At 53.1% G+C, this 13,769-nt stretch overlaps 3 protein-coding genes across 8 annotated transcripts in view; 1 reads left to right on the top strand and 2 right to left on the bottom strand.

Moving 5' to 3' along the window:
• Window positions 1–2,766, bottom strand: part of STK36 (serine/threonine kinase 36) — a 29,777-nt gene extending 27,011 nt beyond the window's left edge. The window contains exons 1-4 of one of the 4 annotated variants that reach the window (XM_084892396.1): window positions 2,695–2,766; window positions 2,004–2,172; window positions 962–1,102; window positions 776–853 (exon numbers count right to left, since the gene is read on the bottom strand). In XM_084892396.1, coding sequence (XP_084748522.1) covers window positions 776–853; window positions 962–1,102; window positions 2,004–2,087 — 303 coding nt within the window. In that variant the 5' untranslated portion in view covers window positions 2,088–2,172; window positions 2,695–2,766. Of the gene's footprint in view, window positions 1–775; window positions 854–961; window positions 1,103–2,003; window positions 2,173–2,652 lie in introns of those variants that run through there. The other 3 variants (XM_084892395.1, XM_084892397.1, XR_014795748.1) reach the window with 3 other exon arrangements.
• A 289-nt stretch (window positions 2,767–3,055) lies between these two features.
• On the top strand, window positions 3,056–9,113 carry RNF25 (ring finger protein 25). Its single transcript, XM_084892403.1, has 10 exons — window positions 3,056–3,193; window positions 5,375–5,449; window positions 5,699–5,801; window positions 5,893–5,960; window positions 6,056–6,125; window positions 7,255–7,326; window positions 7,423–7,569; window positions 7,807–7,899; window positions 8,120–8,254; window positions 8,452–9,113. The coding sequence occupies exons 1-10, from the start codon at window positions 3,153–3,155 to the stop codon at window positions 9,028–9,030; spliced, it is 1,383 nt and encodes a 460-aa protein (XP_084748529.1). The 5' UTR covers window positions 3,056–3,152; the 3' UTR covers window positions 9,031–9,113.
• Window positions 9,114–9,614: 501 nt separating this feature from the next.
• On the bottom strand, window positions 9,615–13,686 carry BCS1L (BCS1 homolog, ubiquinol-cytochrome c reductase complex chaperone). Of its 3 annotated transcripts, none has more exons than XM_084892404.1 (8): window positions 13,594–13,686; window positions 12,138–12,506; window positions 11,895–12,034; window positions 11,513–11,707; window positions 11,181–11,244; window positions 10,780–10,949; window positions 10,053–10,170; window positions 9,615–9,916 (listed from the first exon to the last, which is right to left on the bottom strand). In XM_084892404.1, exons 2-8 carry the CDS (start codon window positions 12,455–12,457, stop codon window positions 9,667–9,669), a joined length of 1,257 nt encoding a protein of 418 aa, XP_084748530.1. In that variant the 5' UTR covers window positions 12,458–12,506; window positions 13,594–13,686; the 3' UTR covers window positions 9,615–9,666. The 3 variants fall into 3 exon arrangements, with proteins under 3 accessions (XP_084748530.1, XP_084748532.1, XP_084748531.1); XM_084892406.1 differs by having other exon boundaries at window positions 13,474–13,599; XM_084892405.1 differs by lacking the exon at window positions 13,594–13,686 and adding an exon at window positions 13,170–13,591.
• Window positions 13,687–13,769: the final 83 nt, after the last annotated feature.

The following is a 13,769-nucleotide window of genomic DNA, read 5'->3' as shown; positions in this document are numbered from 1 at the left end:
CTCATTAATCCCCACAGTAGCTTTATGAGATAGACATCATTATTTTCATTTTAAAAAGACACAGCCCTGGCTGGTGTGGCTCAGCTGGCTGACACACTGTTCCACACACCGAAAGGTTGTAGGCACTAACCCATGTTGGGAGCTATATTCCCAGTTGGGGTGCGAGCAGGAGGCAACCAATCAATGTTCCTCTCTCACATCAATGTTTCTCTCTCTCTCTCTTTCTCTCCCCCCATACCCTCCTCTCTCCTCCTAAAATAAATAAATTAATTAACTAAATAGAAAGAGGAAACTGAGCACAAAGAGGTTCAAGTAGTTTACCCAAGAGGATCCAGCTAGAAAGTGGCAGAGCCAACCTTTGTATTCAAAGATTTTGGCTTCACGGTTGATATACCACACCACATGGCCTCTTTATACATCCAGACTCTAATATTTTTCTCAGGAATTTTTTTTAAAATATACTTTTTATTGATTTTTTACAGAGAGAAAGAGAGAGGGATAGAGAGTTAGAAACATCAATGAGAGAGAATCATCGACCAGCTGCCTCCTGCACACCCCCTACTGGGGATGTGCCCGCAACCAATGTACATGCCCTGGACCGGAATCGAACCTAGGACTTTTCAGTCCGCAGGCCGACGCTCTATCCACTGAGCCAAACCGATTTCGGCTTCTCAGGAATTTTCAAAATGCAGACTCTCAGTGCCCTCAGCTTTCCCTGCCAGTCCTTGACTAAAGACAGCCGGGGGCAGGGAGACGTTTGAGCCTGGAGACATACCTGGTCTTCAGGAAGTTTTCCATCGTCTTCCAGAATCTGAAAGAGCTCCCCCTCGGCATAGTCTGTCACCACCACCACCTGAGAGGCAAAGGCAAAGGCACGGGTGGCTCCAGGATTGTGCATGAAGGCTGGGAAGTTCCCACGGCCCTTCTTCATCGGGAAAGGGGACCCCAAGCCAACACGCACCTCTTTATCGGTCTCAAAGCTGTCGAGCATGTGCACAATGTTGGGGTGCCGCAGGCCCCGCATGATCTCAATCTCCCGCTGCAGATTCCTCAGCTCTTTCTCGGAGCGCCCCAGTTTTGGAATGAACTTCAGGGCCACCACCTGTTCAGAGGTGAGAGGAAGAGTCACGGCCTCAACACACCACTGAAACTTCCGCCTGAGAACTCCGGAAGTGAGACTTTGGATTGACCAATTGTCATTGTAGCTGCTAGTCTCCCACCCCACTCTCCCGTGGTACTGTGTCCTTGCTCAGCCTTTCCTTCCCCTTGCCCTAGTGCAGTGGTCGGCAAACTCATTAGTCAATAGAGCCAAATATCCACAGGACAACGATTGACATTTCTTTGGAGAGCCACATTTTCTAAACTTAAACTTCTTCTAAGGCCACTTCTTCAAAATAGACTCGCCCAGGCCATGGTGTTTTGGTCAAGGGGCCAAAGAGCCACATGTGGCTCGCCAGCCGTAGTTTGCTGACCACGGACCTAGGAGTCTCTGACAGACAGAACCCTTTGGTGAATTCTGGGACAGGTGTTCTGGTCAAAGTAAAAAACTCTAAAGAATTTAGAGGAAATGGAAGGGAAAAAATGGAGAATAGAGTTCAGGTGGTTTATTTCTTCCTGCACAGGATAAGGATTAATAGCAGTGATAATACTTATTTACTTGTTGTATACGGGGTGCCAGGCACTGTACTAAGTAATCCAATGTAACATTACATTTACTTCTCAAACCCCACCAATCAGATACTATACCATCTTCACTCTGTAGATGAGGAAACTGGGACAGAGAGAGGTTAAGTGACTTGTCCAGTTCTAAGGCTAGAAAGTGGTAAGAGTTAGGATTTGAACCCAAGTAATCCAATCTCAGAGCTCACACTCCCTAAGTAGGAAGGAGTCAGTGTCTTAGGAATACAGGTTGGTATGAATGCTTGCTGCCCTTCTGGCCCCATTTTTCACTGGAGTTGGAGGTGTGGAATCCCAACCAAGAGGGGTCCCCCTTCTTTCACCACCTGAGCACTGTATTTCCTCCGGCCCTTGTACACCCTCCCGAAAGAGCCTTCTCCGATCATCTCCAGCACGTGGTACTTCTCCATGACAGAGGCCCCGGGCTTCCTCCGGAGGAAGCAGGGATGGCGGTGAAGAGCTCCAGCTCCACACGGTTCCACACATCTGGGAAGCCTGGCGGGCACACGGAAGGAAGGTTCACGTTAGCCACCGTGCTTTTTCCTCTTTTTCATCATAACCCAGGCCCCAGACCCAGAGAGCGGAGCGAATGGAAAGAAGATAAAAGCTTAGAGCAGCCTAAACCGGTTTTGCTCAGTGGATAGAGCCTCGGCCTATGGACTGAAAAGTGCTGAGTTCGATTCCAGTCAGGTGCATGTACCTTGGTTACGGGCACATCCCCGGTAGGGGGTGTGCAGGAGGCAGCTGATCGATGATTCTCTCTCATCGATGTTTCTAGCTTTCTATCCCTCTCTCTTCCTCTCTGTAAAAACTCAATAAAAGATATTATAAAAATATATGTTTAAAAAAAAAAAAGCTTCGAGCAAATAGCCTCTTGTAGTTCTCCCTCCTTTTCAGCCTCCTCAGGTCCCCAACCCCCCCTCGCGCCCCCCATGGCCCGTCTCCTTCCCCCCTTCACGCAGCCCCCGCACCAACCCCACCCCTGGCAGCCGCCCCCAAGCTGTGGCCGCCGCCGACCTCCTCAGCGACCCGCCGGCGGCGCCCGCGCCCACGCCCCCTGCAGGTCCGCAGCCCCAGCTCCGCCTCGCCCCCGCCCCGAGCTGCCCGCCCCCCAGGCCGAGGCCCCGCTCCGGCCCCGCCCCCGGGCTGCCCGCGGACTCTGCCTGACTTAAAATCCCTCCGGGCCCCCGCCGCCGGCCTCCTGAAAGACGCCTGTCGTCACCAGCCGTGCTCGCTACATCCAGGCAGAGCCCACAGGGCACAGGCGTTCGGAGGTGTGGGGAAGGGGGTGGGCCGTCCGTGGGCTCTTTTCAGGGCACTTCCGAGCCGCCTCTGGGCTCTCAGGACCCCATCAGGACCCAGAGTCCGCGGTCGCCTAGCAACCGCCGCTCAGCCACGCAGCCGCCATTCCCTCAACTTTCTGCCTCCGAGTAACCCGGGAGTATTTCCGGTTCCGGCTGCGGGCCGGAGGAGACATGGCGGCGTCTTCGTCGGCAGCTGCAGGGGAGGAGGACTGGTAACTTTGGGGCAGGGGCTTTGGCGGGCCGCCTGGAGCCGGTCCAGGGGACTGGCGGCGCCGCGGGCGGTCCGTATGGCGGGCGTGTGGGGCGGCGCGAGGGGTGGCGAGACGCCGACATCTTTCTGTGAGAGCTCTGGGCTGGGGTGGGTGGGTGGGGGGGTGGGTGGAGGGCGCTGATCTAAGCGACAGACGGCGGGACGCGCGCCAGCCAGGCCCGGGCGAGCGCGCCCTCTGGCTCAGCCCTCTCCTCCGGCCTCATCCCGTCCCCTCGTCTCCCCGGGACGTGGGTTTGCTCAGGGCCCCGGGCTGCCTGCTCATCGCGTCGCCCCGCGTCTCTAACCTCCCGGGGCCCGTGTCCGCCGGCTCCCGCCCCCCGTGGCTGCCGAGGCTGCCCTCGCCCTCCCCCTGACAGACCGAGGACTGCGGTCTGAGTGAAGCTAACACCGGACAAAGCTCTCAGCCCTCCCCTCGGGCAGTCCTGAGAGGCCAGGGCCCGGGAGGACGGGGTTTGGGGAGGACCAAAGGGCTCCTCCTCGCTTTATTGGCTGTGCGGGCCGAGCAGCCTGTGTCCCGTCAGTGCCCTCCGGTGGGAGGGGGTGTGGCGCCCGCCGCACAGAAAGGCCGCGGGGACCGGGCCGCGGCTGGGCGGCTGAGGGGACTCAGTCAGCCGGCGGGTGAAACGGTTTGCCAGAAGGGCCGTAGTTCTGACCAGGAATACAGGCTGTCTGTTTCCAACTCCTATATCCTTAGGGCCAGGGTGGTCTACAGTGACCCTCCCCGCTTTGTTCTGGTCACAACTTTTCCGCCGTCCCACCCCATTCTTCCTATCGAGGCTCCGGTGGCGGCTGGACCGAGTGAAACAGGCTACTGAGGGGCCTTTTGATGGAGGCCACACCTCAGTGTTTTGTTGACTCAGAAAGCTTTAGTGAAATCATCTAGACTCGTGGTTTTCAGCCTGTTCAGAGGAGACATCTTCTGAGGAGACATCTTCTGAGGAGACACTTGGATCCGTGGAGGGAGCAGCAGTGGTTGCACAGCTAGCCTATAATGCCGTGAGATTAAAAAAAAAGAAAAGAAAAGTTTTGAGCCCTGGCTGATGTGTCTCAGTGGTTAGAGCATTGGGCCTAGCATGGAAGGGTCTAGGGTTTAATTCCTGGTCAAGGGCATGAACTTGGGTTGTGGGTTTGCTCCCCACACCCAGTGGAGGTCCAAGCAGGAGGCAACTAGTCGGTGTGTCTCTCTCACATTAATGTTTCTCTCCTTTCACTCTCTGAAAAAGCAATGGAAATGAGGATTAAAGAGAGAGAGAGAGAGTTAGTTTTGAGAACCACTAATAAAAAGTCATGCTAAGAGCAGTGTTGCTCTTGCTAAAGAGGGAACAATATACCTGTAAGAAAGCAAACTATTTATGCATTTTTTCATGTATTATCAGTGTCACCTCCAAGGTCATTGTGACTGCTGTTTTTTTCTGCGATTTAAAATGTGTGTCCTCTGATTTACATCAGGACCACTGGATCCCGACCTGGACATGTTGATACAACAGGGTCATAAATACACTGAATACTAACTATATCCTTCTTTCCTTTTAAGGGAAAAAGTTATATACAAATATAGGCTAGGTACTATGGCCAAGATGCCACTAGATACCTTACAGAAACAAAGCCCTTTCATCCTTACAATAACCCTGGAGAGTAGGTGGTGGTATTGATATATGTTAGACAGGGTGACTCAGGCTTACAGAGATAAGTACTCAGAGCACATGGGTACTATGTGTTTGGTACCTATTGACTCAGGCTGATGGCTCTTCCACTACAACACAGCAACATAGCTTTTATATCACCTTACTCTGTTCAGATGGTATCTCCTTTGAGAAGGTTGAGGGTAATTAATGTTGGCAGCGTATGTAAATACTGTGATCCACATGAACAATAAATAGTGTAGAGAAAGCCAAGAGTGGTATTGGTAACCTTGATGTTAATCAATGGACATCATATTTTTGGGTCAGAGAGATGGCCACTAAGGAACAATCAACAAAACTTGAATAGGGAGTCAGGAAACCAGGTTCTCATCTGAGTGCTGCCTGTTAAGCCTTGAGATTTGGGCTAGTAATTTCACCTTCCTGAGAATCTGTTTCCTCATCTGTTGGCAGAAATGATCTCTAAAACTCTGTCTCTCTAGGGTCCTTCCCTCAGAAATCGAGGTGTTAGAATCTATCTATCTGGATGAACTACAAGTGATTAAAGGAAATGGCAGGTGCGTATTCTTACAGAGGTAGACATGAGTCCCCTTAGAAATGAGACGTTTCCATGCAGAATCTGTGAGCCTTGATTCAAAAATGTTTCTCTCGTGTAGATAAAGACTGTTCCTTTCATTCCCCCACCACCACCACCACCAAAAAAGAGGGAGCCTGTTGCTTACTTCCTCTGCCCGCTTTACTATCTCACCCCAACCCTCCAGCCCCTGCCCGGTCACATCCCAGGTCTCCACTTCATCCCCCTGCAGGGCTTCGCCATGGGAGGTCTGCATCACCCTGCACCCTGCCACGGCAGAAGACCAGGACTCACAGTACGTCTGCTTCACTCTGGTGCTTCAGGTCCCAGCCCAGGTGAGGTCCCTACCTTACTGCAGCAAAGGGGGGAAGAGGACAGGTCTAGGGTGGGGTGCGTTAGCAGTAATTTGTGGTTTTCTCCTACTAGTATCCCAATGAGGTGCCACAGATCTCTATTCGTCACCCCCGAGGACTCTCAGATGAACAGATCCACAAGTAAGCAGGCTGTCAGAGCAGGAAAACTCAGGATGCAGCTCAGTCTGGGGAGGGAAGGAAGCAGGCCTAACGTTTGGTTTGCTTTCTTCCTCCAGGATTGCACAGGCCCTGGGCCACGTGGCCAAGGCTGGGCTGGGGACTGCCATGCTCTATGAGCTCATCGAGGTAAGAGGTCCTCTAGCCTGGAGAGAGGTCCTTCCTTTCAAGGGGAGCCTTGGCCGGGAATCATGAGTATGTCTGTGTTCATCCAATCAGTCCTTGTTCTGGTAAGGTCTAAACTCAGAAAGACAAGACTCTCTTCTGTTTAAAAAAAAAAAAAGCTCCCAACAGGACAGTCCTATAGCTCTCCCAAGTTGCCTATTCCAGCATCTTGATAGAAAATTACATTTCTTCTTTAACTTGCATTAGTCTTGCTTTAGTTTCAGTGCATTTCTTGTTTTCTTGGCACTGGCAACTGAAAGTAGCAAGAGATGGATCCCACCTGGAGGGTCTCTGCCATAATGAACATTTGAAGGCTGGTGTGCCATTAGAGCTCATTAGAAAGTCATGGATCTTTACAGAGTTTCTGTCCTAGTAAAGGAAACCCACACGAAGCACCACCTAAAACTACAAGTTAACGTACAAAGGTCACTATAGCCGTTTGAAATTTAAAAACACACAATTAAGTACAGTCTCGTTTTCCCCTACTTTGAGTTCTTTAGAGAGATGTTCAGGAAAGAATACAGGTGGGTGGGTGGTGTCAGAGAGAGAGTGCATGGGCCAGTGTAGCACTCCTGAGTCGGGCCTCCACAGAGCAAAGTTGGACTCTGTGGAATTCCAAAGTATTGAGTATTGAAACAACTGTGCAAATGCATATTTGATAGCTCATCTTGATGCCTTTGAGTTCTCTGGCCCTTTGGCTTGTCCATGCCTTGGTTTTATTTCTGAAAGCCTATTCCAGAACAAACTCGCTGGGGCAGTGATTTCAAAGGGGGCTAACCACGAAAGGCTGCCTAGAAGGTGTGTTTTCATTGAACACGTTTTTCCTCTAAGATACATCATTTTCATCCTCAAGAGCTGTGAAAGGTGACTGAGTGGGAGGGCAGATTGGATTTTGACTGGCAGTTTGGCTGAGGGTCAGGGACGTAGAGCAGGATTGATTCCCAGCAGAGGGAGCATCACTGAGACAGAAATGTGTGCACACGAGGTAACAGACCGGTGTGGTGGGAGACCAGTTCCTCCTGGGAGTAGTGACGGTTTTACTCCGTTCTTGCTGCCGCCCCCCCTGTTTGAACAGTGTCCTCTCTCCTCTCAGAAAGGGAAGGAAATCCTCACAGATAACAATATCCCACACGGCCAGTGCGTCATCTGCCTCTATGGCTTCCAGGTGGGTCTCTCTGTGACCTGGGGTCTGCTTAGGGCAGGCAGTGGAGGGCTCGTGAGAGAGCTCGGATGCAGCGCCCTGTGTCCATACTCCCTCCAGGAGAACGAGGCCTTCACGAAGACACCGTGTTACCACTACTTCCACTGCCACTGCCTCGCCCGGTACATCCAGCACATGGAGCAGGAGCTGCGGGCTCAGGGACAGGATGCGCAGGAGCAGGAACGGCAGCATGCCACAGCCAAACAGGTGAGCCCGCCAGACCCTGCTCACGTTTGACACCGCTGACAACAGCCCCGTCCCCCGTCCCCCGTCCAGTCCAGGGCTGTTAACCTTCTTATGGCCATGAATGAACACTCACTTCCGTTTGGAAACAGGCATGCCTGTGCCTTCTGCCCAGCCCTCGGCAGATTAGGCTGGCTGAGTGGCTGGGCAGCTGGAATCGCCCTGGGCTGTGAAACAGGTGTGGTTTTCTCCTCTTTTTAGAAGGCTGTTGGTGTGCAGTGTCCAGTGTGCAGAGAGCCCCTCGTGTATGATCTTGCCTCACTAAAAGCAGCCCCTGAACCCCAACAGCCCATGGTAAGGAACTGCCTTCCTCATGGTATTCTCCAAGGGGGGAGGAACGGCATCTTGTTTGCCTAGAATGGGCTCAATCTGAGACCTCTACCAAGCCACAGCCCCACTGGGAGCCCAAATCTGAGGGATAAAAGCCAAGAGCTGTGCCCAGAGTTCCTGAGGCAGTCCTGGGAGAGCAGGGCTCAGGGCTACCTTGTGTTTACTTTTCCCTCCGTCCCACCAGGAGCTGTACAAGCCCAATGCGGAAAGCCTGCGCCAACAAGAAGAGCTAAGGCGGCTCTACCAGAGGCAGCAGGAGAGGGGGGGCATCATCGACCTAGAGGCTGAACGTAACCGGTATTTCATCAGCCTGCAGCAGGTGAGGAACAGTTTCCCATCCCCCTAGTGACACGGAGTTTCCTATGAACACCCTCTGCCATGGCCCTGGGGTGAGCTTTGTTCCACCGAGGGGGGTTACGGGCTGATGGTGGCCACTTCAGTCAGCGGGCAGAGGCCTGTAGTTCCCTGCTTTGAGAAGTTGAGTCTCCTTCACTGCCTCTGCTCACTTTTTTCTAGCCACCTGCCCATTTGGAACCTGAGTCAGCTGTAGACGCCTCCAGAGGATCCCAACCGCTCAGTGCCCTTGCCACAGAACTGTCTCCTTCATCCACTGCCCAACCTACCCAGTCAGCTCCTCTGCCTGCGGCTTCCCAGTATATGTGCGAGAAGATTCCAGGGACTGGGCCAAATCAGCAAAGATTGAGCGAGACGCAGAAAACTGTCCTGGATATCCCCCGGGCCAACCGAGGCCCCGGGAGACAGCCTGAACGGAGGCACCTAAAGGGAGAATACAATGCCCACAAAGGTACCAAAGACACCCAAGAACTGCCACTTCCTCAGGGGCCCCCCAAGGAGCCCATGGATGTAAAGCCAGAAGAACCCCGTAACCGAGGGGTTGGAGGTCCTTCCCCAGAGAATGGGCCTGGCAGCTGCCAGGGTCCCCCGCCCCGCAGGACTCGGGACTGTGCTCGCTGGGAGCGTTCCAAGAGTCGGACACCAGGTTCTTCCCACCCCCGCCTGCCTCGGGGTCGGGGAACCTACTCACCTGGTACTCGGAGGGAGCCCGTGAGCCTGGAATCAGAGGATGGTTCCTAGCAGTACTGTGGTGGGGCAGGGAAATGGGGCAGGATGGGGGGCAATAAAGAGATTTGGCCTTGTTTGGCTTTCTTTGCTCAGTAGCACCAAGCCTGTGAAGTATGGCCGTCTTCCTACATTCCTAGCAAGGCGGGAGTGTGCCGAGCAGCCTCCACTTTGCCCCGAGATCTGTATCCCTGAGATCAGGCCTGGGTCAGAAGGGCCTGGGCTAGTGGGTTTCAGGGAAAACTAGTGGATGCCAAAATTTAAGCCATCTGCAGGAAGCACCCTGCCCTGTGTGTATACCCACATTTTATTTATGTATATGGTGACCCTCAAAAAAAGCAAACACACTGATAACTCAATTTTTATAATGAAATGTATTTTAATAAACAGTGCCTTTATAATTATTCAAAGTGTGTGTATGCATCGATGGGGGACACCATATATACATGCTTTTAGGTGGGGGGCTGACTTTTCTGTTTATTAGTATCGTGTCTTCCCCCTTGGGCCGAAGCTGTGTTGCTAACACTTGTATAGCTGGATGCTTGATGGCTCCCCTGCTTTTTACTCAAGCACCAATACAGGGACGTCAGAGACCAGAGTAGTAGGCAGGTGTTTATTGATCCCCTAGGATAGCTGAGCAGGACCCAGTTGTCACCTCAGGAACTCGACATTCTGCATTGCCCCTGCAGGGTCGTTTTTATACAGCATGAAGTAGCCCTGCACCTGCGCAGGACTAATCTGCGTTGTAGTTTTAAGGACACGTTCTGCAAAGACCTCCGCCAAAGCAGGTGCTTGCCCGGGATAGAACCTCTGGAACATCTGGGTCAGCTGCCAGTTTGAGCAGTAGCCCACGTACTCCTTCATGTCTACTCGCCCCGGGCGGATCAGGGCAGGGTCCAGTCTAAGAAAAAGGCAGCAGAGTCACGGATAGCATTGCCACTGGTACCCCCAAAATGATGGTTCCCTCTGAACTTTCTGATTCGCCCAAGGTACAGAGCTGGTGAAGTCTAGCCTCAGTGTCTCTCACTCCTTCCTACCTTTCAACATGGTTGGTAGTCATGAACACAATGCGGGCCTCAGTGGAAGCCACACCGTCCAAGGCATTGAGCAGTCCACTGAAGGTGAGACGACCTAGACCTTGGTACTTGACTGGGTCTAGAGGAAGGGAGAGATGAAGAAGCATAGCTGGTTAGTCATGGTCCTACTCAACACATTGCGGACCAGTAGTTTTATTGCTAGCTTTACCCAGTGGCCAGGTAAGTTTCTATTGAACCAGTACAAAGAACATTTCACATAAATGTTAAAGGCATTCCTTAAATACCCACTACATTTTGAAGTTATTTATTACGTGTTCTTACAAGCTAATATCTTTTTAAAAAAATATATTTTATTGATTTTTTTTTTTTTTATAGAGAAGTATAGTTGAGAAACATCAATGAGAGAGACATCGATCAGCTGCCTCCTGCACACCCCCTACTGGGGATGTGCCGCAACCAAGGTACATACCCTTGATCGGAATTGAACCTGGGACCCTTGAGTCCACAGGCCGACGCTCTAAGCCTTAGAAGAGAGAACACGAGAATTCTCATGATCCGTCTGCAATGTGTTAAAATTGGCGCTTCCTATCCCCGCCACATTGCCTATTCATCTGAGCCTCTTCTCGGCTCTTATTGCTAATCCAGCCATCCTCCATCAGCTTTCCGGGTTTCTTCCTTCTACTTTTCCTCATTTAGAAAGCCCCCTTTCCTCAATCCCTTCACTTACTCTCCACAGCCAGGTCTCTGCTGAGAAAAGCAGCATCCACGTCCTCCAGGAGCACCAGGCTCTGCTGTGGGGCCGCGCTCAGCAGGTGGTTGAGCCGGTCATCGGAGAGGCTGGAATCGGTGAGGCTCAGCAGGCAGATGCTGTGCTCCAGCTCCCCAGCCAAGGCTGTGCTATGGAGGATGGAGGACAGGTGGTTGGCAATCTGGGAATTCGTCCTTGGGCCCAACTGCTCGTCCCTCACTACACTAGATGTGTCAGGCCTAACCCTTCCGCCGCCCCACCCTAATGTTCCACATGTGTTATTTTTATCCTGGTTCCTGTTCTCCACATTTATTTCCCTTTCCAATCCCATCAACCAGTTTTTCTCCAGACTGAGGGTTAAGAGAAACGACACTACTCACATAAAACTGCTCTTTCCACAGCCAGGGGGCCCGTAAAGCAGGTAGCCACGTCTGTAGGGAATGCCTGGGAAGACAGCCAGGATCATTAAGACTTCCAGCCAATCATGTACTCTGCCCCAGATATCTGCATTCATTCCTCACCCCGTTCCCTGGAGGCCCTAAGACCTGAGTATGAGAAGAAATCATCCCCATCGGCAACTCTCTTTTCCCCTTCCTCTCTCGGGACTGGGCTAGTGCTGTACCCACCCCATCTGGCCACAGAGACTAACCGGTTCCTCCTGCTCTACCATCACATCAAAAACAGCCTGGCCAGGCCCCCAGCTGCTGCTTACCTCTGTCAATGTACCACTTGGGGTTATCGATAAATTCCCGTATGTCCTTGAGAATTCGGTCAGCCAGACCCTGTTCTAGAACCACAGAGTTCAGTGGCCGCCGCCGGCGTGGATAGCCAAAGGGGCGCCATTCAGAGCCCACGGCTGTGTGCATCACTGTTTTCCCTTCTTCCTGTTCCAAGGCCAGTGCCCGAGCTAGGAGGAAGAGATGAGACAAAGCCAGTATTACTCTCTGCTGTGCAACTAAGGCAGAGCTATGCCAAAACCGCTTACCCCAGCCCCCTGAACCCATGGGCTCAGACCCCCAAGCTTCCCTTCCTCTGATGGCGAAAGCTCCCAACCCTGCAACTCCCCCACAGAGCCTGCCTGTGTCCTCCCACACCTTCCTCCAAGATGTTGAAGAAAACCTTGCGGTCAGTGCCCAGGGCTGTGAAGGTGACGGATTCCCAAGGAGTGCCCGTCTGCAGGTCTATCATCTGCATCTCTCGGCTTCGTTCCACTCGGATCCATTTCCCCTGATACCTGAATAAGAAAGCACGGTCAAAATGGGTGAACGAATGTTCACACCCAGCTCCCCTCATTCTCCTTTGCGACTCTCAGAGCGGTCCCTGGCTCCCAGCCTTACCAGATAAAGTGATTTCCAGGGCTGGGGATAAATTCAAACTTAGTAGAGATGCGGCCACTCTCGTGCTGAAGGTACGAGGTCTCGACACTGAGGTGCTGCGTCCGGGTGCTGTAGCGGGTGAGCCAGCTAAGCAGCCAGGCATAGCTCCTGTCTCGAGCCGGGACTTCCAGTGTGATCATGTAATGGCGCCGGAATGCCACCAGGCCCAGCTGGGCACCCTTCCGGGCCAGGGCCAGGGCCGTGCCCACACCCACCAGCCCAAATCCAGCCCCAAAGTAGGGATTGTCCTTCAGGGTCAGAACAAAGTCTGAAAGGGGCATCTTGAAAAGGAAATACGGAACCTCACAGGTCCTGAGGCAACTTCAAAACCTGGGGATGGGGCGCAGCGGGAATGGGGGAAAACACAAGGTTAGTTAAGCAACTGGACTCCTCCACCTCTCCCTCCTGCAGAAGCTGGGAACGGGAAAAGCAGGTCAGTCACTGGGCACTTCAGTGTCCTCCCCTTTGGAGTTGGTGGTGCTGGAATGCAAGGGCTGAGGCTCCAGGCCCCTTATCCCATCTGCCCTTCATTTTCCTGTTCACACTTCAGTTCCCTGCCAAAGGACTGTGTCTGGGGAACCCTGAGAGAACAACGTAACTGCCTTCAACAGGATAATGGACAGAATTCGTGTGGCCCCTGGGACTTGCTGAGATAGAAAGGGTCAGCAGGGATGAAGCCATTCTCTCCCGTTGACCTGTCATGGTCACCATGCCTTGTCACAATGAGTAATGTCCTTCAAATAGCCTCTCCTTTACATGTTCAATCCCCAATGTCCTGTTTAGCCCTTTAACATCTCCCGCCTGAGATATTAAAGAATTTTAGTTCTTGAAATGCTATCTGAGTAGGGAGGTCTCCATCTCTGCTCACCAAACTGGTACACGGGTCCATTTCTTTCTTCATAAAGATCGGCCTGCCCTACTCCCAACACCTCTCAACAGATCCCTGAATTAGGTAAAAACTCCCCGGCCTGGTACTCAGAGCCCTCCACCTACCTTTCCTGGATTAGCTCTTAAAGCTACCGCCTCCCGGCTCAGCAGTTCTCTCCGCTCCTAAGCCCATTCAAATGCGTTCTCTCCCATGGAAGTCCCGCCCACGTGCTACTTCGTCCATAGAGATTTTTGACAATTCTCCACCGTAAGGATCTGTTCTAGACTGTAAGCTCCCGAGGGGCAGGAAGCCCGATGGTTCCTTCTGGTCGGTCTCTCCCGCCCCTTCCCCTCTGCCCGGCACGCGGGCGCAGCGCTGACAGCAGTGACCTCCGCGCAGGTTCCGAGTGGGATCCAGAATTCCAAATACCTGTGCGCGGAGCCACGGACCAAGCCCTCCCGCCCGGGCCCGGGGCTCCCGCACCCCCTCCACACCCAGCTCCGCCTCCGGCTGCGAGGCTTGGGGTAACCCGTCCCCCCATCGCCTTACCGGCATGACTCTCTGGCCCTCCCTCTCGATGGTTTCCCCCCTTGGGGGTAGAGGGCAGCGCCGCTCGGCCCCGCCCCCGAGCCTTCCTCCCACTTCCGGTCACGCCCACCAGGACGGCCCCGCCGCTCTGCTCCGCAGTCTCGATGGTGGTCCTCCGGCGGTCTGGCTCGGCGGGA

Source organism: Pipistrellus hanaki, assembly GCF_964339955.1.
Source record: "Pipistrellus hanaki genome assembly, chromosome: 8".
NCBI classification, from domain to species: Eukaryota; Metazoa; Chordata; class Mammalia; order Chiroptera; family Vespertilionidae; genus Pipistrellus; species Pipistrellus hanaki.
The sequence above is the reverse complement of the archived record's forward strand: the minus strand, read 5'-3'. Positions and strand labels throughout refer to the sequence as shown.